The sequence below is a fragment of the Rhipicephalus sanguineus genome, chromosome 8, assembly GCF_013339695.2.
Source record: "Rhipicephalus sanguineus isolate Rsan-2018 chromosome 8, BIME_Rsan_1.4, whole genome shotgun sequence".
Taxonomy (NCBI): domain Eukaryota; kingdom Metazoa; phylum Arthropoda; class Arachnida; order Ixodida; family Ixodidae; genus Rhipicephalus; species Rhipicephalus sanguineus.
The window spans coordinates 75,494,175-75,517,183 of record NC_051183.1 but is presented as its reverse complement, the minus strand read 5'-3'; the positions used below and the strand labels follow the sequence as shown (position 1 = coordinate 75,517,183).

At 46.2% G+C, this 23,009-nt stretch overlaps 1 protein-coding gene across 1 annotated transcript in view; it reads right to left on the bottom strand.

The window, feature by feature from the left end:
• Positions 1 to 15,422, bottom strand: part of LOC119402104 (phospholipase D1) — a 78,395-nt gene extending 62,973 nt beyond the window's left edge. Inside the window, exon 1 of the mRNA XM_037669212.2 lies at positions 15,251 to 15,422. Coding sequence (XP_037525140.1) covers positions 15,251 to 15,255 — 5 coding nt within the window. The 5' untranslated portion in view covers positions 15,256 to 15,422. The remainder of the gene's footprint in view (positions 1 to 15,250) is intronic.
• Between the last annotated feature and the right edge of the window lie 7,587 nt (positions 15,423 to 23,009).

Below are 23,009 nucleotides of genomic sequence, written 5' to 3'. Positions count from 1 at the left end.
CGGGGCGAAATTGAAAAAAAAATGAATCATTGACTTATTTTCCTCTGCTCACAGTCACGGCGAAAAGATCGCATGACAAAACACGTGTTTCGACATGCGCTGTCGACGCTAACGAACGCTAGAAAGAAGACGCAACGCCGATGGCGCCCGAAAACAGCGTTCTGGCTGGTGGGCAATCAGAGGCGAGAAGTTGTTCCGTAAATGCACAAGGTCACACACAGAGCCCGAAAAAAAAATGGTGAAGCTTGAACTAAGTCGCGCAAGGCTTGAAACAGTGAAATTGGACGATGCTGAAGTCTAATCTGGTTGCTTCTAGGTTGTTGCTAGGCTAATTTTGTTTATTAAGGCGGAGGCCTTAATAACAGTTTCGCGGTTAAAAAGTTGTTAGTGGGTTCAAGATGTTGGTTTTTTTTTTCAGCCCCCAAGGAGCTTGCTTAGCTTGCTCATTAGAGGGCCACAAATAAAGAAAACGCCAGGCCCGCGCGGTAAGCGCAGCACAGCCACAGCGTAAGCTGGAAGAGCGGCATTCCGAGGGCCCGTTATAAGCTCTCTTGGGGCAAGTACACTAGCAACGTACCCACTACGCCCCAAATATAACTTCTTGGGAAGTTGCGAAGCACCCACTACGCCCTTATTCGTCATTCTGAGGAGAAGCGAGGTACCTTATGTAATGCATTATGTGCACTTTGTTGATGCGACGGCTGATGACGGTGAAGAATTGTGGCCGAGCCCTTTGCAACGGGTTGGAAGCTTTAACCGACACACTAGTTACGTAATTCGCATTGTGTGACGCCCGGTTGTTATTTCACTCTCCCACAACGCTATATAACACACGTTAACGTGAGAAAGAGTTATGGCCCGCTCACGCTAGCGGCAAGCCTGCTGCAACGGCGCGGTGCCGCAGAACGTCTGCCGTCGCCGCCCGCGCGAGAGCTGTCCAACTTGCACGGCAAGCTTCGCCGGCGAGCCTCCGAAAAACATGGCCGCACTGCCAAAAGCGGTTGTCGTCCACCTCGAATCTATCCAGTGGCCGCCGTGCGCTCTGTAGCCGTGTAAGCTCCGAACTGATGCTTCCATTTGCTCTAGATTCATGTCCTTAAGCTTCGACAGCAAAGTATTCGTGCCGATTCAGCCCCGTTTTTGAGAGCCGTACTCAAATAATCGATGCTGTAGCCTTAGGGAGTCGAGATAGGGCGCTTCCGAATGCTCGGAGGACATAGATTACGCGTTTGTTAGTTGTTTCAATCACCCAATAGCTGGCGCCACTTGACCTGGCGCCAGCTTAGGGACATATTATTTGCTTGTACGCGACGCTTTTTTTTTAATGCCGGACAGACTAAAAGGCTCTATTGACTGCCGGAAGCATGCCAGGCAACGACACGGACGACATCCGCACTTCTAGCGTGAAAAACGGGGAGTAAAAAAAGCAAGCAGCTCGAAACGTCCGGCGGCAGACGCAGACGACGGGGAAAGCCGAAAGCAGACGACGCGGTGCGCCGCAGTCATGGCAACCGATCCTCCGCCGCTGACTGGCCACGTCGCTCTGCAGCAGACAGAGGACGGCGAGAAAATGGGTCGCAGACCTATTCTGCGACCGGCAAAGAACGGCTGACTTGCGCGAACGAAATCGCTTGCGCACGGCAGCCTGAGAACGTCAAACGGCATACGGCGAGCTGCCGTGCCGCTAGCGTGAGCGGGCCCTTAGACAGATAGGGAAAGAACTTTATTGAGACACTGAGGAAATGGATCATGGGGGCCTTATGGGCTTCCTTGGCAACCATAGAAGTGCACTTGCGAGGAACCCACGACGCTATAAATCATCATAATTATTGTGAAGTAGGGAAGCAGACAATATGCCATTTTTAGTCATTCTGCGGAGAACCTTGGCACCCGCTAAACAGATGTAAGTGATTATGCGCACTTTGTTGATACTGTGGCTGATGACGATGAAGAATTATGGCAGAGCCCTTTGTAATGGGTTGGAAGCATTCGACAACCCACTCGTTGCGCAAGCCACATGTGTGACGCCTGGTTACAATATTTCCATTGTGTGACGCCTATTTATTATTTTATTCTTCTACCATGCTGCATTACATATGTTAATGTGGTTCCTACCCTACATGAAGCCTGTATAGGCCATTTTTGCAAAGCAGTTTCAAGCACTGGCATGGCTCTGAGGTAGAATACTGGGCTCCAACGCAGAGGGCCCAGGTTCGAACGCCGTTCCCTCCTTGAAATTTTTTTCTGTCGCAGAGTTCTGTCGATTTAAACATCGACCGAACTCTGCGGACGACTAGGTACTTAGTACATTGATTTGGGCGAGTTGGTACATATATACTCGCACCAATGCAGCACGACTCAGACGAATAAGAAGGCATAGACGTGAGGTAATTTTAAAACGACTGAGCGCTGGGCGAGCGCGGGAGATAAGCTCGTCTATGTCTTTCTGTGGCTCCTGTCTTCGTCTAAGTCGCGCTGTATTTGTCCGAGTAGCTGCTTAGATCCTAAGTGTACTTATTCGAATATTTATTTATTTATTTATTTATTTATTATTTATTATTTATTTATTTATTATCAATAATGAATTAATTAATTACAGCAGAGCTGTAATGGTGGAGGTTTGCCGTGTGTCGTAAATGGAAAATTATCGTCATTATGAACCGGAACGCGCTCAATGACCGCCCAAGCTTTCAGTACAGATGGTTAACAAGAGAAGTCGAAACGTACCCACCAGCTCTGGTGCAACCCAGCTTTATCCGACTTAGTGAAAGTTGTGCTAATTTTGTTTATTAAGGCGGAGGCCTTACATGCCTCATCAAACGCGAAAACTGACCGACGTCCCGCGTCGGCGTCAGCGCGAGTGATGCAAAAAAAATCATCACATGGTGACACCACCATATGACATCATCATGGCGTCACAGATCGCCAAATGCTGTGACGTCAAAATGACATCACGTCACATGATGTCGTCATCACATGACATCGTAGCTTGGTCAAATGTGGTCCGATCCCGGAGGCAGTGCAAAAAACATGGCTGATCCCTCCGTCATAGGAATCGGTATAACACGAAAGTGAAAGGTGTCTTCACAGAAGTAGTACTTATTGTGTAGTGATATATGAGAGCTTGTACAATGCCTATTTGTGTTTGGCAGCTATAGCACCGTTTGACGTGGATGCACCCATGTTGACAGCATGTCTCTATCGCGACGACTAACGCCCATGATCATGATTAAACCGTTGTGGTAGCTGACGGTGTGAACATATACTTGGACACATGGAATCGTGAATCCCGTGTAAGGATGATATCACCAAGCTCATAATCAACACTGGTACCCGGTATGCACTTCTTTAAAGCGTCGTCATTTAAGGAGAGAACGGCACGGTGTGCGCTTTCTAGTAATGGGTAGCCGACGCCTGTGCTCATGCATACATAACACACACTGCGCTTCAGCAACACGGGAGGTAGAGGTTCGTAGCCTGAGCCGCAAACGCGTGCGTCCCGCTGGCCTCTGTCTCTCAGGCGCTGCTCTCGCTCCACCAAGGCACGACATTCGCCCGTCGAAATTGCGTCCTTTCTGCAACGCATATTGCGGCAGTTTTGTTAGTCGGTGCTCTCGCAATTGAAGCAGTCGGCGGCGGAGAAATCTCGTTGGTGCACGTGGAAGCTGCACTACTCCGATGAGCCGACGCACGCTAACACGAAGACAAAGGCAAAGAACGTAACTGCGTAAAGGGTGCCTCGGCGACGCCAGCGCGGCCAGTCTTACCTCTCTGGTACCGAGACGCTTTAACCATGATCTCCGATATCGCGTGCAATCTCAGAGTAAGCGCTAGTAAGTGTCGATCGTGAAGCATTACTTCTTTTCACATCTCACAGACGGCGGCACCGCCCCGCTCCGCCCGCCGCGAAAGAGAACGTGTGAAAGATATAAGGCGCGTTCGCGCCGTGTCTAGCACCTCCCGAGTTAGCTTAGTCGGTAGGGCGTCGGGCGCTTGCCTGTCGCGGCCGCAACGTCGTGGGTTCGATTCCCAGCGGGGTACCTTTTTCTTGGTGTTTTTTCTTTCTCACCCGTTGGCGTCCGTTTTATCAACGTCATATCCGTGACGGATGTACTTGGTGGACCCCAGCATAAAACGCTTTCGTGTTAAAAAAAAAAAAAAAGCAGGCTGAGATGAATCCGATCTAGGAGGCAGTGCAAAACCACGTTAAGCGCAGGAAGCTTTCGGAGGGTGGCGGCGCAGCGGAGATGTAGGGCAGGTAGCCTTGCCTGGGCAGTAAAGGCTCATTCACAGCTGCGATTAGCACCGGTCGCGCGACCGTTTGCAATTGGCGGTCAAAAAGAGACTAAAAGCGACCGATGTTCGCAGCTACGTGCGACCTACATACGTCGCCACATAGAAATCACGCCTGCTCGTATATAGCTCGCATTGCCATTGCCCCGTAAAATAAGCTAACATCCTGTTCCTGCGCACGTGATTGGCTCATAGCTTCGCGACTGCAGTCATGCGACTGAAAAATCGAGCAGCGAGCGACTGAGCCAAAGCAGTCGCTTTGCGACTAACTTAGTCGCGGGACCGTTGCTAGTGGCCGGTGTGAACGAGCCTTAAGTGTGAACTTTGATCAATCGGGCGCGGTCGCGCGCGCGCTATCTCGACGGAGATTAGCAGACGGATCATACCTTTGTACAGTGGTCAACTCTCATATCTATAACGACGGAGCGTCGTGCTCCGAACTGCACGAGTGACATCTACAGTTGAAAACTGGGCACCTCTGAGCATGCGCAGCCCCACTGATGCGCCTACCTTGCATTTTCGATCGTTGGTTATCACCGCGAATGCAACAATTGCTTTGGCCGTTGGATGCGCTGTCAACAGTTTATCACAAAAAAAAAGAAAGAAAAGGAAACGAAGCGAAGCGAACCGTTGTCAGCGCGCGATGAAAGCTATGCTGCGTGTTGATTTGCCGTTCGCGGTCACATTGTCCCGGCAGCAGATTTGCGTCCACTTATAAGTTTACCCATTGTCCCGCGCATTGTCGGTATGATATGATGCTGCGAACCGAGAATAAGTGCGCAGTATAAAACACGCCGATCCGGTGATTGCACACTCTCTTTTTTTTAGGCGTTATACGGTTGACAGCGCTTCTGACAGCGAAATCAGGTGTCGCGGCCGCGGCGATAACAAGGACGGAAATTACATGGCGAGCGCATCAGTAACACTGCGCATGCTCTGATGTGGCCCGTTTCAAGCTATAGATGTCGCTCATGCAGTTCCGAGCACGACGCTCCGGCGTTATAGACATGAGAGTTGACCACTGTACCTGCTGTGATACCACCGATTACATTGCGATGAAGCGATAGACAGCGTGAACGTCGCTCGCTTCACTCGCTGCAGCGGCTATGTTCCCTTATAACAGCGTTTCTTTGAGTTTCGCCAGATCGCAGCCTAAAGGAGTAAGCTGCCAGTCTTGCTTCGTACAACATATCGATTTGTTACCTATCACCTTCACTGCTTCGCTTTTGCGTCGAAACTGTGCCTATATGTGAGAATGCATATTTTAAAGACCTCATGAAGTAATCACGATCACTTGAAAGTAGTAACAAAACAGATGGTTGGGCAAGTTGTTCTGCACTCATCATCTTGTAATTTGACCACGCGAAGACGGCGAAAACCACAGAGGAGCACTGCATTTGTCTTTGTATGTCGTTTGTATGTGTTTTGTATGTCGTTTCCTTTAAATTAACAGGTAATTAAGCGATGAACTGCGATGCAAATCTTTGGCGTATGTAAATTTGGCGTAGGCGAAAAAAAAAAAAAACGACTGTGAAAAGGAACAAAGGTGGTTATTACGTCGCCTGTTACGGTCCCGAATCCTGCTTAGAAAGTGTCACCTAACCCTAACGACAAGCTGCCATTGTTTCTTATAATTACTTCTCCCTAATTACCCGGGCAATTAGTGCGCAAAGAAACTCAGTATCGCTGGCAGAAAAAGGACGTACAAGCAAACACCGCCCGCTTCCAACAACCGCATATTGTGAGAGTTTAGTACGCATTTTCCCGTTAAAACGTGGCTGTAATGACACCGTGCATGAATTCACATCACTAAAAAATTATCACTGCCTAACGAACGACGTAGATTGAAATGACCACTTATATGTTTTAAGAGGCGACGTAGCAGGCGAACAGGTAACATTTTCCGCTTACGTGAAATATATATCGAGGCTTCGAAGAACATCCGTACTGATTTCCATAATGACTATAAAATCTAAACGCGCATTCCTTCCACGGGGATGTTTCAGTTCATAGCGACCTCATGCGGTGCCTTTCGAAAAAGCTGCTTCCAGACCAGTTCTATCTCTGTAGCCTACCCAAACAAAACGCTATTAATTGCAATAGACGAGAAAATAACGCGAGTATTATTTAGCAAAGTCACAAAACTTTATTCCGTGTGAAGCCGCGGGCCGCGTGTTTCAGACCCCTCCTATACACCGTAAGGAGTTCTCACTTTCGGAGAGACAGACCGTTTACGGAACGAAATCCCTATAATATAATCAAGGATTAAAAAGGAGGTTCGACTTGAGCGCCTACAAAATAACGTCAGGATACACACATGCCGCGCTCTGCGCGCGACCATCATCACGAGGACGATCGCAACGCGAAGGTCGCGTACACGGCAAACAAATCTATCGCGTGTAAACAGTCCCCGTAACACTGTGATGTGCGTAAACACGTTTTGCGAGTCCACATTCCCCCGATTCATTTTCTGTTTCTTCATTCTCGCAATGGTGTCGACGTGTATGCGCCAAGTGTACGTGATGATTATCATTGGAACAACGCTGATGCTATGATGGGAATTGTTGCGCATACAGTCATTATACAGTTGATACACATCATATATAGTAGATAGTTTGCGCTGTTTCTACCCACGTCGTTCTTTCCTATGTTCGTCCAACTGTATGCGCAACGATTGCTGTCATAGACATGCACCAGATCGTAAAGCAAGAAGTTTCTTTAAAAGACGCCGATGATGACCATCATCATCAAAGTCTAATTTACGGTCACTACGGGACGATAAGTGTCTCTCCGGGTAATCTAGCTATACCCTCCTGCCTTGTGCATTGGGCAAACGAAAGTTGAGCTATAGTTGGCAAGTATTCGTCACGAAAGAGTGTGGGCGTGCAAATACGGACATAGAGGAAGAGAAACACACGAACGCCAACTAACAATTGGAAGTGCGCACAGTGGCGGAAATGAACGAAGACACAAAGCTCATGTGCGCATGCTTCGCTATGGAACTCATTAGACACACTTAGGTGAGCGTCCGCAACAACGTACGGACGCTGCCTGCCATAGGAAATGGCTGGCAGGCTGCGTCCGTAAGTTGTTGCGGACGCCCAACTAAATCTGTCTATTGCCTCGTGCAAGTGGGCACACCCATCTTCCTGATTTCATCATGCCACCATAATGGCGTCACGGACATTTCACCTAACTGCTCGGCATGCGAATAACTCGCAACCTTTCTTCATTAGACGTGGCGGTGCCCCCACTTACGCCTCTCCACAAGAAAGCATCATGTCAACGAGACGGACTTCTTGAATTTCGTCGCAAGCCCAGATCTAGCGCACCAACTCCGGGCGGTCCCGGGAGCGTGCGAAGCGATCGGGATCGGATGCCCTAAGCAGGTTCTTAGGGACCCTCTTCCTAGGACGATAATAAAGTTCATCTGTCTGTCTGTATCGACTGACGTGCGTACTTCCCAGAGCATCCACTGTGAAGTCGAGAGAATGTCGGAAGCCGGTCGGGTAGCGAAGAATTCATCATAGTCCATACCACTGTTAATTCACATATTGGAACACAACTTATTTAAGTCATCAAGCACCTAACGAGCGTTTCAGATAGTTCTTTTTAACATACAGACACACATATGTGTCGCTGGTTTTAGGTCGGAAACGTGAACGTCCTCTTACGTTTCGTCAGGGATTCTGACATCGCTGCTCAACTACACGAAACGTTTTAGGTAGTAACAAAGAACCTTTAAAGGGACACTAAAGAGAAACAATGAATTGGTTTAGAATGATAAAGTGTGCTCGGAGATCTCTTGTGTAGTTTATTTCACCACCATAGGTTTATTATTAGAGGAGAAAACCAAGTTCAAAGTTTCACTTTTAAATTTCGCGCCGAACTTTGTAATTCTTGACGTAAAAGATTTCAAAGAGCATTTAACGTATTTTGGCGCCACTGGCTCGACGAAATTTCCACAAACTCGTTAAGTCAAGTCTCTGGCCCCCTCAGAGGACAATGAACTTTGATTTAACCGATTAGGAACTACGTAGGCCCAAGCAGGCGCCATCAAAAATATGTGACGTCACGGCAAATGGTGCGGGAATTCCAAGGTGGCGTCGCCACCTGTATTTTCTTTTTGCGCGTTTTCTCGCTTATTAAGCGTCTTCGTCCCAGCAAGCGTGGTGTTTTTGGTATCGTGGAAGACTACTTTACTAATGCGAGAAAAATCGTTTTGCTCTTTAGTGTCCCTTTAACTCATAATATTCGTAGTGTTTACATTAGCCGAGAAAAAGTACTTATGGTTCGAGCGCAACTGTCTTACACAGACGAAGGGCAGAAGCGCCGTGGATTTGTGGTCGGAGCTTACTTTTCTTTATCTTAGGTTGTAAACGATTATAAATGAAAGGGTCCGGACACCGACCATCTGGTCGGTGTCCAGACTCTTCTGGCAGACACACGTGGTGTAGTTCTAAAAAGGCCATCAATTATTATTACGTGGCTTGCCCAGTTCCATTTTTTTCTTTCCGAACGTCGGCCAGCACAGTTGACTAAACCCGTTCGATCTTAATCTACACAGCTGCCTTCCTGCCTATTAACGCTAAGCCTAACATTTTTTACCATATAGCTCCTGATGTGCTGCTCATTTGCTTCTTAAAGGGACCAACAACTGATTTTTCTCGACCCAGTTTTTTACGGCGCGACAGGAAGCTTACCCTTCGTAGCGTTAGTAGCTGCAGTGGTTTATCCTAAAAGCACGTAGTTATTTTATAAGGAGTACTTTTCTATCTGAAAGGCTCCAAACACGCATGGAGGCTTGCTCCAGCAACGCTGAGAATTGATAGCGATGCCGCTAGCCCTTGTGAAAGCTGTCGTTGTTCTGCTTTCGCAGGAGTTATTGTAGCTATGCTTAACCACCTCTATTTTTAGCTTTCCAACCATTTTTGAAAATAGCGAGCTGTTACAATGAGATGATGTGGCTTTATACACCTTCTCGGTAATTGTACAGCGTTGTGTGCGCCTGCGCCCAAGGTTGCCTGCGCCTGTGTCATGGATGGCTTGTCCCGGCATGGGATCATTACGCCAAGCGAAGGCAGCGCCACTTTGTTGCATACAACTAACGCAGGCCTATATGTACATTTTTATGAAGTAATATCTTTTAATATAAAGATATGAACAATATTTCAGTACTAACAGAAAAGTCATCGAACGCATACACCAATCAATGGTCACGTGACCGGCTTCATCGGACCGTTTATGATTTTGCCTCCAGAGGCGCCAAAGGTCATTTTTCGCGACTTTCAATGACGAAATAAAAATATAAATCCTCCTCTCACGAGATTAACAGGGTTGGTTTGAGTCAATGCGATAGACAATCTTTCCATAAGTGCAGTCATCTCATTTCGCGTTCTGGGCAGTTGTCGGTCTCTTTAAGCTTTAGTAGAATAGACAGCTGGGCTAGTTGGCTATCCATGAACACTACAAAAGTATAGCGCAAAATTCTGTGCTTGGCGTTCTTGCGCCCTACTAATTTAGTCTTCTCATGCCTATCTCTTAACATGTGAGTTTCATCGCCCTCAGTCAGTGCGAAAATATAGCGATGACTGATCACTTGATTTTCGTATTTTATTAGCTTATCGGAAAATATTGCCGATCAACTCGACCCGAGCAAGAGGAGCAGTGCACATTAGTAAGGACAAAGATAGCTTGGTACGTACAACGGTACAGTGACACTACGATAGTCAAGTATTAGACACTATAGGCTAATGCAACACTTAACTATACAGAATAGGACGGGAACAAACAGCACTGGACACGGGACGGTGAAAGAACGACAGAGACAGGGCGCTGATGCAGCACATAGCTCCTGCAGTTCATAACTATATAACAAAAACAACAATATTTTTTTTTTTGCATTCTTACAACGCATTCTTGCACAATTAATCAAACACGACATCAGCAGGACAAAAAATCGATGCTAAAAGAAAACATGTTCTTGAAGAGACTGAACGAAATTTGGCGACATTATCACTGAATCTGGAAGTCTGTTCCAGTGCACTATAGTTCTAGCAAAAAAAAAAAAACCAGAAAAAAGAGGTTTTAAATGCTTTGGATTTTTAGAAAATGTGGTTGCAAAAGAAATTAAAATAATAAGCTCTAGTATGTCTTGTATGTCTTGCTGTGAAAGGACGATGGAATCTTAGTTCAGTTATGGTAATCTTAACAGCCGTTATATCATGAAGTGTTATGCGAAGCAATTTCCTATATAATAGTAATAATAATAATAATAATAATAATAATAATAATAATAATAATAATAATAATAATAATAATAATAATAATAATAATAATAATAATAACATCACCTATACTCGGGTAGATAGAAGGCGTCAGACTAAAAATATGCTTCACCAAGGTATCGCCTTCTACAGCAGGCAACGGCAGGGAACCTCTCCTATCTCACACTCATATTAGTAAATAACTTGATTTGAACAGAAATAATTATGACGACACGTCTGAAGCCATGGACTTACACTTAGATGTTCTTCCTCACAGAGAGCAAACGTTAATGAACTTCTGCAGACCGGTAAAAGCAGGGCTGTTTCATACGGCAGTCGTAAGTGACGACAGGGCTAGGCATTGTCCACTTATCGCAACGCGTCACACGTAAACACGGAGCAGGTAAGGGTGACTCACACGCACACTGAACACACGACAGTGGCAACGACAACAGATTCCATGCTGTCACTTTCTGATTCATCTTAGAGCAAGCACGAAAGAGATAACACGTAAGGTGAAGAGGGGCGTTGACAGCGCGTCGGTAGCTTTTTCTGGAAAGAGGAATTACATAGAGGGGTGTCATGTGCCAAAACAGGTGATCAAAAAGCACGCCGCGTTGACCCCGGATTACGTTTGACCACCAGAGTTTCCTTGCCGTATACTTAATTCGAAGGTTGTGGGTTCGGATCCCACCGATGTGAAGGGTGATTTTAGGTCCACATTGATCCATTTAAATCTGCGTCATTATGACTGGACTACAGCGAAAGACGACGATTAATGTCCCCTATGTTTGTCTTGGCCTAATCGTCCGTTGCATTAATTTTATTGAGTTTAACCAAGAAACCAGTCCCTCAGAAAAAAATCCCGCCGCGGCCGCGATCGAATCCCGGCCTCGGCGGCCGCACTTCGATGGAGGCAAGATGCTATAGAGGTCCGTGTGCTTCGATTTAGGCGCACGTGAAAGAACCCCAGGTGGTTGAAATTTCGGTAGCGGTCCACTAAGGCGTCTCTGATAACCATATCGTGGTTTCGGCAGGTGAAATCCGACAAGTTATTACTACGAATGAAAGCTGACAGATAAGAGCAAACCGCATTTCTGACGAGGCGCGACGATGGCGACGGATTCACAGCGATTACGCGAAACGTAAAGCCGCCAACTGCGCGGAGATACGTTTTATTGCGGTAGGCGTACGTCAGTCACTCCGATGGAGAAAGAATAACACAGACGAACAAAAAGGAGGTCAACGGACGGCGCGATAAATGTATCCCTCATGCTTTTTCAGACGGCGCGGACAACTGTGCGCCGAGGCAATCACAGATAACACGCAATCGGTGAAACAGAACAGTCGGCTGCAGCATGATAACATAGAAAGAAGAAGACGATCCCCTTGCGGGCTTCTCTAGGATTCTCATAATAATAATAATAATAATAATAATAATAATAATAATAATAATAATAATAATAATAATAATAATAATAATAATAATAATAATAATAATAGTTCGGCTTTAATGTCCGAAAACCACGATATTACTATGAGGGGCGCCGCAGTGGAGGACTCCGGAAATTGCGACCCCCTGGGGTTAACATGCACCTAAATCTAAGCACGCGGGTCTATATCATTTCGCTCCCACCGAAATGTGGCCGCCGCGGCCGGGAATCGGTCCCGTGACCTGCGGGTCAGCTGTCAAGCACTCATCATCAACGTCATCATCATCTGTCTGTCCTGTCCATTGCAGGATGAAGGCCTCTACCGATAATATGGTCCAAACCACCCTGTCTTGAGTGAGTCGATTCCATATTCTATGCACGTAAATTTCTGAATTTCGTCGCTCCCCTATAACATTTTGTTCGCGTAATTGTTAACCGGTGTCCTTGGATACAATGTTTTTGTATTTTTCGTTTTAGCAGAGGATTCCTTGTGAAAACCTCATTGATGCAGTTACACTGCGGCATTTAAGGGACAATTCCAAGTGACATGATCGGCTATGACAACGTTTTCGTGAACTGCTATGCTTTGTGTGGACAGTTCAATCTGCGTGAATACTTGTGCTTCGTCAACTTTTTGTGTTGAGTAGACAGAATATTCTGAGGAACTTGGACTGAGTGCGTGAGTGCTGTACGATGTGACTTTGTATAGCCTTGTGTTTATTTTTCTATTTCGCGACGACAATTATTGTGCAAGAGAAGAGCAGCCCGCGCCACGGATTGGCACCAACCTCTCCAGGGGCGTAGCCAAGGGGGGGGGGGGGGGGGGTTCAACCCCCCCCCCCCGAAATTTGTCAATTTTGCTTGCGCATATATACACGCACACATACAAACGCACGCACGAACATACACAAAGTATGGTTGAACCCCCCCCCCCCCGAAAAAAATTTCTGGCTACGCCCCTGAACCTCTCATTATATTCATTTAAATCATAAAAGAAACCTCTTTGCTGCCCACGGCCGCGCTTCCCATCTCTTGGTGTCCATTACGACGTTCAAATTGAACATGTGTTACCTGTCCTTGTCAAGATCTTTAATCTGTTCTTTTCAGACTGGAAACAGCCATGTTGCGGTCGCGACGGTGCGATATTGCCGTGCTTGAGCGGCGTTGCTCAAACACGCAGCCAATGCGCCGAAAACATGGTAAGGGTTCTTCGGCTTAAGCGAAAAAAAAAAAGCGAGGAATGAAAGACTAAAGCAGGATAGACGAAACTAAAGCAAAAAAGAAGAAAAAAGAAGAACAACGAAAAATATCGATGATTGGAAAACATCTCGTCTTGCCTTGACGCATGTTTATGTTTAAGAAAAGACGGAAACCGAAACGTTACGCTCAACACTTTTAGCTCCAACTATCATATATGTATAAACTACTTTACGGAAGGGTTTCGGTGCTGCCATATTGGGCTTTTAACCTTGCCTTTTTTTTATCTTTAACAGCTAAACGAACATTGCTACGGTAGACACATGCGCGTGAGAACAGTTGGGTTGGTGCATTCGACGTTTCATGACATTTATTAATTCACGTCGCGATGATAAAACAATTAGAAGAGATTCGTTTAACCAGCCCAAGGTGGCGGGCCTACGTGTCTTATGTAAAATCGTATGTAGCGGCAAACACTATCTGTCTCTTGTTTTTTTTTCTTCAGTTCTTTTTTTTTTTTTGCTAGACAAAGAACTGAATGCGTCACAGTTGATGCGCGAATCATTAAACGCGCATAAACTTGGGGTATCGAATGACGCTTGCTGAATACGACATTTCGCGCGCCTCTCGGCGATAGATCGAGAGGATTCGACAGACACATACTCCGCTCGAGATCAGGCTGCGTGGTCGCTGCAGGTGCACATTCCACTGCTCTGACGATGTGAATTTGCGTACAGCAAAAGCTGGGCAAACGGGTGTTTTTTTTCCCTGCTTTTCTTGTTTTTTTGTGTTTTATTATTCTTTTACAGCGATGTTGCATATGGCTAAGTGCTGGCGGATCGCGTCCGCGGACAAAAGGCGCCTTGAACAACTTATGGCGAATCGATTAATTCGACTAATTCATCGTTTCCAGGTCGAAAAAAAAAAAAATGGAGATGGTGTAAAAGTGTATGACTTATTCGACATGGCGGAATGGCGTGAACAGTTTTGCCTCAAAGATCTAGACGATGCAATAAATAGCAGACGTTGTTATCCGGATTGTGAAAACAGCGCGCCAAGACGGGACAACGAAAATGTGAGCGTTATCCAGATGATAGAGTCGCTTAGGTTGCAGGAGTTGTTGCCTGAAGCTTCGACTCCAGACGGTTCAGCACTGTATCGTATCACGTAAGTTACAAAGTGTGACTTACTCCGAACGTTACAGTAAGTGACAGACGCTGTTGCCGTCTAGTGCTCATACATCATATGTTACAGCACTGTAGTATCGTCGGGACTACACACACGGTCCAGCAAGTTACAGACAACGTTATCGTATGGAGTTTGTTACACTAGACGATACACTCAGTGATGCACGATACAGAAAATCGCAGGAGTATTTGTCCCCTGAAGTTCAGACTCCAGAAGGTACATAAATTCTCTGTATCGTTTAGGGCAAGTTACAGAATTTGCTGCAGTCTAGCGTTTATACTTCAAATGTTACAGCACTGCCTTGTCATCCGGGATATATATACTGCAATCCAGGAAGTTAGAGACGCCATTGTCGTCTGGAGTTTGTTACCCTATACGCTACATTCAGTCGTGGACGATATAGGAAGCTCTAGGAGTTGTTGCCGGAAGCTCAGATTGCTTGAAGTAAAGCACTTCCTCGTACCTTCTAGAGTAAGTTACAGGCTGTAACTCACTCCGAACAATACAGCAAGTTACATACGTTGATGTCATACAGTGCTTATTATTGCAGATGGTAGGAGACTGTCGTGTCGTCTATGGATACAGCAAGTTACAGACTCTGTTGTTGTTTGGAGCATATGCTCCGGACGTTGTGACAGTATCGCCTGGGGTATACGAATTCGACGGCAAACATACCTCCCAGTGCGAAAACACGCACGTACGCGTTGCCGGCAGGCCACGGAGGACGAGAGAATGCGCGAACAAACACGTCGTTCGTTCAACAGATGCGATACGACGGATGCAACGGATGCGAACGACGATGCAACAGATTACTAAGCCTAAAAAAACACACACACACACAACGCTCAAACACAAAGCGCATCTACAACTCACCCCATTGTGGTATTCCTGCAAATGCAGACGCGCGCTAGGTTGAAGTCGGCACACAGGAGACCACGTAGAAGACACCGTCGGTCGCGAAGAGCACTAGAAGACGACGCAGCGGAGGAAAAACCAGCGCGACACTAGAAGCACACGACGCCGAAGAAGAAAAAACACCTCCGAGGTGACGTTCTCTAATGATATTTTCGGGCCGGCATTTGACGCTGTGGCGGGCGGAAAATGTGAGGCCTATGCACGTATGACGATCTTCGGACGACGGATATCCATTCAGAGGGCGATATTTGTTGCCGTTTTTTTTCTTCCTGAGCGTACACCACACCTGACGCGCACTGCACTACAGAAGTCCTTGCTGTCGGGCCGCCGCAGAAGGTGTGCTAGCTGCAGTAAGAGGTGATTCCGCTTCGCCCTCTCTTTTTATTATTTTCTATTTTTATTTCCCCTCTATATATCTCTCTATCCCTTCCCCTCCCGCCGCCATTATACAACACCCACTGTCATCCTCCACCTAAGCGCACGAACGACCTCCTCTCTTCCCTCCTCTCTCGTCTCATCTCTCTATCGCGAGAGGAAAGAGTATTGAGAAAGGGGAAAGCCGCAGGTCCGTATCCCACATTCGCGCGCTCGGAGTGTGTGTGCTCTAGCGTACGTATGTATACGGTCGTGCATTTCACTCCCGGAGCTCTCCTGACAGCTGCCTGGGCCGCGGCTAGGGCCCCATGAATCGCGGCAAAAAAACCCTACTCTGCGCTCTGCGCGCAATACAGATGTCTGCTATCTTTTTTCTAATGTTTTATTCTGAATCCTTGATGCGGGCACCTAAGAGCGCTAGACTTGGGGAAATGATTGCGCGGAGGGCTCTCGGAGGAACGACGTGGTGGTCACGAGGTAAACAGCCGTTGTCGTGGTCGTTGCGGTTGTTTAGGACTCGAAGTTCAAGGCGACGCGAAATGTGTATATCAAGAGTCCTCGTTTTTGTTGTCGTTGCTGCCGCTGTTGCTTTCCAGACGTATTGAAAAGTCACAAAGACAAATTATGAATGTCAAGAGGTCTTTGTCGCTGTCATCGTCAAGATGTGTGGAAAGGGCAACCCGAAAGAAGATTTGTTAAATTATTGTGACAGCTGTTTCTCGGAGGTGAGACTCCGATAAATACTACATCGAGAATGTGAACGTCAAGTATCCTCGGAATGCACTTAAGAGAGACCGATTGCTTGCAAAATGTCGAATAACATTTGTATTTCGCGCATGTGGGCTTGAGAATGTATGTCAGCGTGTGTTGTTTCTCTCTCTCAGTCGTTGCTTCTGTAACGACTCTCTTTTCTGAGCCCAATTAAGACACGGAGGAGGAGAACAGTCCACGTGATGTTAAGCTACAGTTAATAGAGAGCTCTGACATTTGAACACCAGTCTTGTTATTGCCCAGACAACATACCACGGGGCTACAGTCTGGAGCAAAGCCGGAGACGACACAGCAAATGCAGACGACAATGTGCCTTTTTCATGAGGGTAGTCTGCGCATGCGCGTCAGCGGTGACGACACGCGCGCCATGTTTTTTTGAGGGTCACAGCGTGGCGACAGGAGCGAACTGAGTGCCACCTAGAGTGGAAGATTTGCAAAATTTTCCGAAAAATACCAGGCCTCCGAGAATGTCTACCGGCACGCGGCGGTCAACTTCGGAGGCTATGGACCCCAGTTTCGATTTCAGTGATCTCCACTAGAGGCGCTGTTCAGACCTGAAAAAGGCCCATTGCTCTAAACGTTATCTCATCCCGAATCAATATTCGGCGTCAACTTCGTTGCCCTGTGTATAGAGCTTTGCATTAGCGTACCGTCTTATGAGGAACGCTACGTCACGTTCATGCGCTAATGCCATTCGTGACGTAAAAGTGCCTGAAGGGCAGCGAAACACGAAAACAAGGGTGGCATTGATCGATATACGCGGTTATTCTTGGAACACGATATAAACACCGAGGGGTGCAACTTCATTTACATTTGTAGGAGAAAACGAACAGCCACCGAACTTGAAGAATGCAGAGCTGAAAATGAACACATCCCCTGCGCCGCCATTTTATTCGTTTTTCTCAAAGGAATTGCGCGCTGCGGGGGATAAAATGAAATGCGAACTGCGCGGCGCCTTAGTGCTCCGCTGTTCGCCTTTGTTTTTCGTGGCGCTCTTATCTGTGTGCTGATAAAAGGACGATAAGGTCGTCCTTCATTGCATCAAGGACTACGCTATCCCTTTCAGGCGCGAATTATCACGCACTGTCTACGAATGTGTCATATTCATACAGCATAATTCCGAGGGACTCAATATAATATTCGAAGAGCCGAAATGAAGTAATGTGTTGTTTTACTTGAGTTTCAGTGATCAGTTGTAATTAGCATGTACTTAAATATTTCATTATTCTGCAGTAATTTACGTTCTAATTTGACATAAAAACAATGAAATGATAGGCACCAAATGTGTGCACAATTAGTTTTTGGTTGTATTCATTTGGACAAAAAGAAAAGTAACGCCTTCGACGTCAGTCCTGGAACACGGCACGTCGAACGACCTGTCGAACATCGTAGTGCCTTCACCAAGGTGGTCGCTTACAGTCATATGAAGCACATAGATGTTAAGTCAAGACATGCTGACTATGCGGAAGGTTCAATTCATCCAATGAGCAATGCATCTTGCTCTCTTTTGACCACAAGTTGATATAATTAGCGTAAACAAGTTGCGTACACAAAAGTAGCAACCGCCGATGAAGGGGATATAGTCGGTTACATGCGAAGATGATTAACCACAGCGCAATACCGAGACAAGGACGACAAGAACTACGAAAAAGCGCCTTGTTCGTCCTTCTTATCGTCCTTGTCTCGGTAATTGTGTTGTGGTTCATCACGCATCACCGATTCGCTCAAGTTCTCACGTTGGAAGCCAAGAATAAATGTAAGGCCCGGCCACAGCCATCGCTGTCGCACACAAAGAACATCTGTGCAGACGCCCCACCCAATCGCATTTCCTCATCTACGTGACGTCAATCACCTCTCGCGTATTTCAGCTAGGTGAGTTCTACATACGGACACATGTTTGTGTCGCTGGTTTTCGGTCGGGAACTTGAACTTGTTGGCAAATTTCGGCAAGGTTTCCGGCATCACCACTCAGCCAAAGGTAGTATTTTAAGAAGGGACGACGGCCTGTTAGTTGTTATTATGTATAGTATTCACATCCGCAGCGAAAAAGTGTTCACGAGCAGAAAGGAAACCACTTATCTCGACACTCTTGCCCAGATGAATGGCAGGTGTCGCGCAGTTCTAGGGGCGGGGCTTGTGTTACAGCGAAAGCTCTTATGAGATAACAACAGGCGATTTTGGTGCCGTGCTTTTCCGCCGCCGCCGCCGGTGTCTGTAACAGTTACGGCGCGAAATAAGAAAAAAAAATTAAATGAGAAAAAAATTTCTAGGATCGGATGACACATGAAACCGGGCCCTCTGGATGGCAGTCGAGTAACCTACCACAGAGCCACGCCGGGCCTTGAAGTTCCTTCTCAAAAAGACCATATACAGGGGTCATGCGGGGCAAGAAATCGCGTAACAACCAGGCGTCAAAATGCGGATTTGCGCAACGAGTGGTTCGTTGAATGCTTCCAGCCCACTACAAAGGGCTCAGCCATAAATGTTTATCGTCATCAGCCACATGCAGCATCAATAAAGTGCATCAACAGATGTGTAGCGAGTCCCACGCTTTTCCGCAGAATAACAAACAATGACATGGTGGGTGCTTCTCTACTTCATAAAAATTAAGATGATTTATGGCGTAGTGGAAACCGTGCAAGTGTACAGTACTTGTATTAGTCGCTACAACAGTGTTTACAACGGGCCCTAGAAAGGCCGCTCTTCCAGCTTTCGCTGGGACTGTGCTGCGTGTTCCAGTTAGGCCTGGCGACTTTTCATTATTAGGTTGTAACCGACTATAGTGTAGTGATGCACACCTATCGACGGTACTATCGATACTACCGATAGCTGAGTCGCTATCGATCTATCCATGATAAAAAAACACTACGTATATTGATAGTATAAACTTGTTTTCCAGAGTGCGTGGTATAGAGCATGAGTAACACGCTGAAGGGCACGAAAGTTGACGTGCTTGCGTTCCTTCACAAGAATGCTTGGTTGACACATGATAAGTAAGGTGAACTGCTCCGCTATAGCGGTAAGGAGGCCGCTACATGCGGCGGAACGGCGCAGCTTCAAATTTACACTGTATTTTCTTATTTCAATATAAAAATATCAAGAACTAAGTTTGTTCATTGTAAGGTGTAAATGGTCATTTTGAATTGGAATTTATTGACGGATATATTCCGGCATTTTCACGGATGTAATAATTTATTTTTTTAGTAAAAAAATATTTTTAATTTAAGGCTATGGCAAATGTTTTGGCAATATAGCCGGCCAACAACCGCATAATTATTCAAAGCACTATCGATATTATTACTGGTAGTAATACTACGGATGGTACTATCGATAGTTTATCGATAGTAGTACCATCGATAGTTTCTTTACATTATCGATAGTTTCAAACAAACTATCGATGTTATCGATAGTCAATTTACCGATAGTTTTGCATCACTACTATAGCGCTTTTTTTTAAATACCAGCCAGGTTACAAACGCTCAGAAAAGAAATGCCCAACATCGGAGCCTGTAGGTGCCGCAAGGTTCGCATTTATTTTTATAGTGATAGTACGTAATGTCGTAAGCCCATGCTTTAAGGCTGATAGTGCTGCAAAAACACAGGTATCGACGAAAGGGAACGCTTGACTTTGTCTTTCAGGAATATTTGTTTCGTGCTTTTCTTTTAGCTAATATGAAATGAAGCGCCACAGATCAGGTGAGCCTGCTACATGCAACGCGGGAGTAATCGCTCCTCGTGTCCTTCCTCATCGGGCAATCCTCCTTGTTTATGAGAACCATGCATACCGGGCCACCCGTGTCTACGTGTTTTGCCAGGAAGCACGTAAAAACATAAATGACAACAATCAAGCAGCAACGAAACAAGCTGGAGGCAAGGAAAATATAATGCGACGCGACGACCAAAATGCCGGACCATAGAAGGGGGATGGCTAGGAAAGTAATGGTAATAATGGGCGGATGTGACTGTCCCGTGGCCATACACTGCGGAGTAAGAGGCAGGCAAAATCCCACTCGTTTGGCATCGAAGAACCAATGGCATGAAAAAAATGTTCTGCATGACGTCTTTCCGGCTCCTGGATGGCGTCTGCAATGTCATTTCTGGTTGCGAAATTCGCGCAGTGTCACTGCCTCTTCAAACTGCATAATTCTAGCACTCGGGAAAACCTCAGAGACATGTCTATACGGTGCAAAGTGGCAAGTTGCTTACTTTCGTCAAATCAAATCAAGTTTATTTTCATTCTGCAGCGCCACACAGAAATAAGGTCAGTGATACAAACATAACGTTTCATTTCTGCATGTGTATATGAAACGCACGCACGACTATGCATAAAGGGTGGTTCAAGCGCCCCACCCTCCTTGAAAAAAAAATTCTACCTACGTCCCTGGACAGAAAGCAGTCCTTAAAACAGCTTGACTTGTTCACAGCCCCTTATATAAAAAAGAACAAACAATCATTAGTCATCGCAACAACCATAAGCCAACGAAACGCCTCCTCTGGAGGCGCTGGCCAACGTTTCGACAATGGGGACTCGTCTAAGTCAGGGCTATTACTCATAGCCTCGCTATGCTACTAAGCATGGGGCTAACACTCACAGATTTACATGCACAGCAATGCCCAATAAAGTGGACGGGAGGACGACCGCCGCTGTAGCCCAATTGGTAGAGCATCGGACGCTTTATCCGAAGGGTGTAGGTTCGCTCTTTACCGGTGACAAGTTGTCTTTTTGTCCACTTTAGTTTCTTTACAATGGTATCGTAATGACTACATTACAGTTAAAGACCACAAATAATGCCCCTCTACTGTCTTCATTGTAATGGCTTCATTGTCTGTCGGTTACGTCAGGTTGTACAAGCTGTTTCACGCTTAAGGGAAAACTCGGAGCACGCTGCAATGCCTTTCAAGTTTTCCCCTAAGTGGGAAACAGCCTGTACATAACAAGGAAAACGAGCCCTTCATCAAATCTCCCTCCTTCGCTTGGAAACGGCCCGGGCGGCGGAAATAAATAGGAGTCCACTCATCAAAGCACTTCCGGTCGAGCGCTTACTTCCGGTTTTCCGAATAGTCAGGAAGAAGCTTCCTAAGGCTAAATCTACGATAGTTCTGGTACAAGTTAAGAGTTACATTGCGTAGATATGATGTCGCAGTATAAGTTTACTTAAAGATAAGGGCCAATTAGCTGTCAATATAACTAATGACAATTAGTCGAATGAGTTCACGGAAAGATCAGAAGGTTTTCTTGTGAAAAGTTAGGATCCTTCCTTATCCTGGCGGAGCAGATCTCAACCGCGCGCTTCCTTCTGCGTGGCCTCCGAGATCAGCTTCGGTAGTGCGACGACACACGAAGTTAAACCGAGAGAACACGAACGTGGAGGCGGGAGTGTCCAGTACGAGACACCTAAGTAAGCGATTAGTGTCGCCTCCAATGTTTCGGCGAATCCACTGAGAACCGTAGAATAGTCAACGCATTACAGGAACCGAGGTTCGACTATACACGGCCACCGCGACAAGTTATTCTCTCTGAAATGTTAGCCCGAAACAATACCACCAAACTTAGACTGATCGTCGCGGAAGTCTTCGCGATTGTTTAACCACCCAACGCGGACTATATAATCAGTTCTTACGAACATGCCAAGCATTGCAACTTGAGTCTGAAACCGTGCTATGAATTGCTGACATCTTAGGACGACCTCGCACCGCTGCCTGTAGTTAGTTCTCATAAATGTCAGAGTCGTTAATCTTAACTCTAGAACAATGTGTGAAATTAGACTAAGACCGACACATGGAATTATGTGGTGTCTCATTTGTTCAGTGGCGCCATGGTTAGTATACATGGATGGTTCGAGTCGGCGCGGCTTCGACGAAAAACACTATGGAAAAGCGATTTCCTTTTCTCTGTTGAGTCGTATAACACACACACACACACGCATATATATATATATATATATATATATATATATATATATATATATATACCGAAACCACGACATGATTGTGAGGGACGCCGTATAGTTGTGGGCTCCGGAATTTTTTACCATATGTTGTTCGTTGACATGCACCTAAATGTAAGTACACGGGCCTCGAGCATTTCGCCTCCATCAAAATGAAAATTCACAGTGACAGACATTCAGTCTAACGTTTCGACCGAGGCCCGACCTTAATCAACAGCCGGAGTCCACGGCCGAAACTTTAGGATAAATGTCATGCATTTCACTGAGCCTACTTACGCAGAAAAAAATATATATCTCTCTATATATATAATCACGGGGCCAGAGTCCCGGTGTCGTTCTTCGTCATCACAGTACATATATATATGCCACTAACGTTGCTATTCCTACCTGTTGGTACGCCATTACTGGATATAACGTGGAGCACATGGGACCAGGACTCAAGACACGCAGACTTTCAACTATCTACTTATTTGGCAGCGGCGCGACTCCTCTTCAGGCGCTTGCTGTGCATTAATGCGCATGTCTCGAGGAGATGCTTCACGCACGTGTGCTACCCCCCCCCCCCCCAAAAAAAAAAAAGCAATCTCTTACTACTGACAACGCAACTGATGACTCGCAGATGC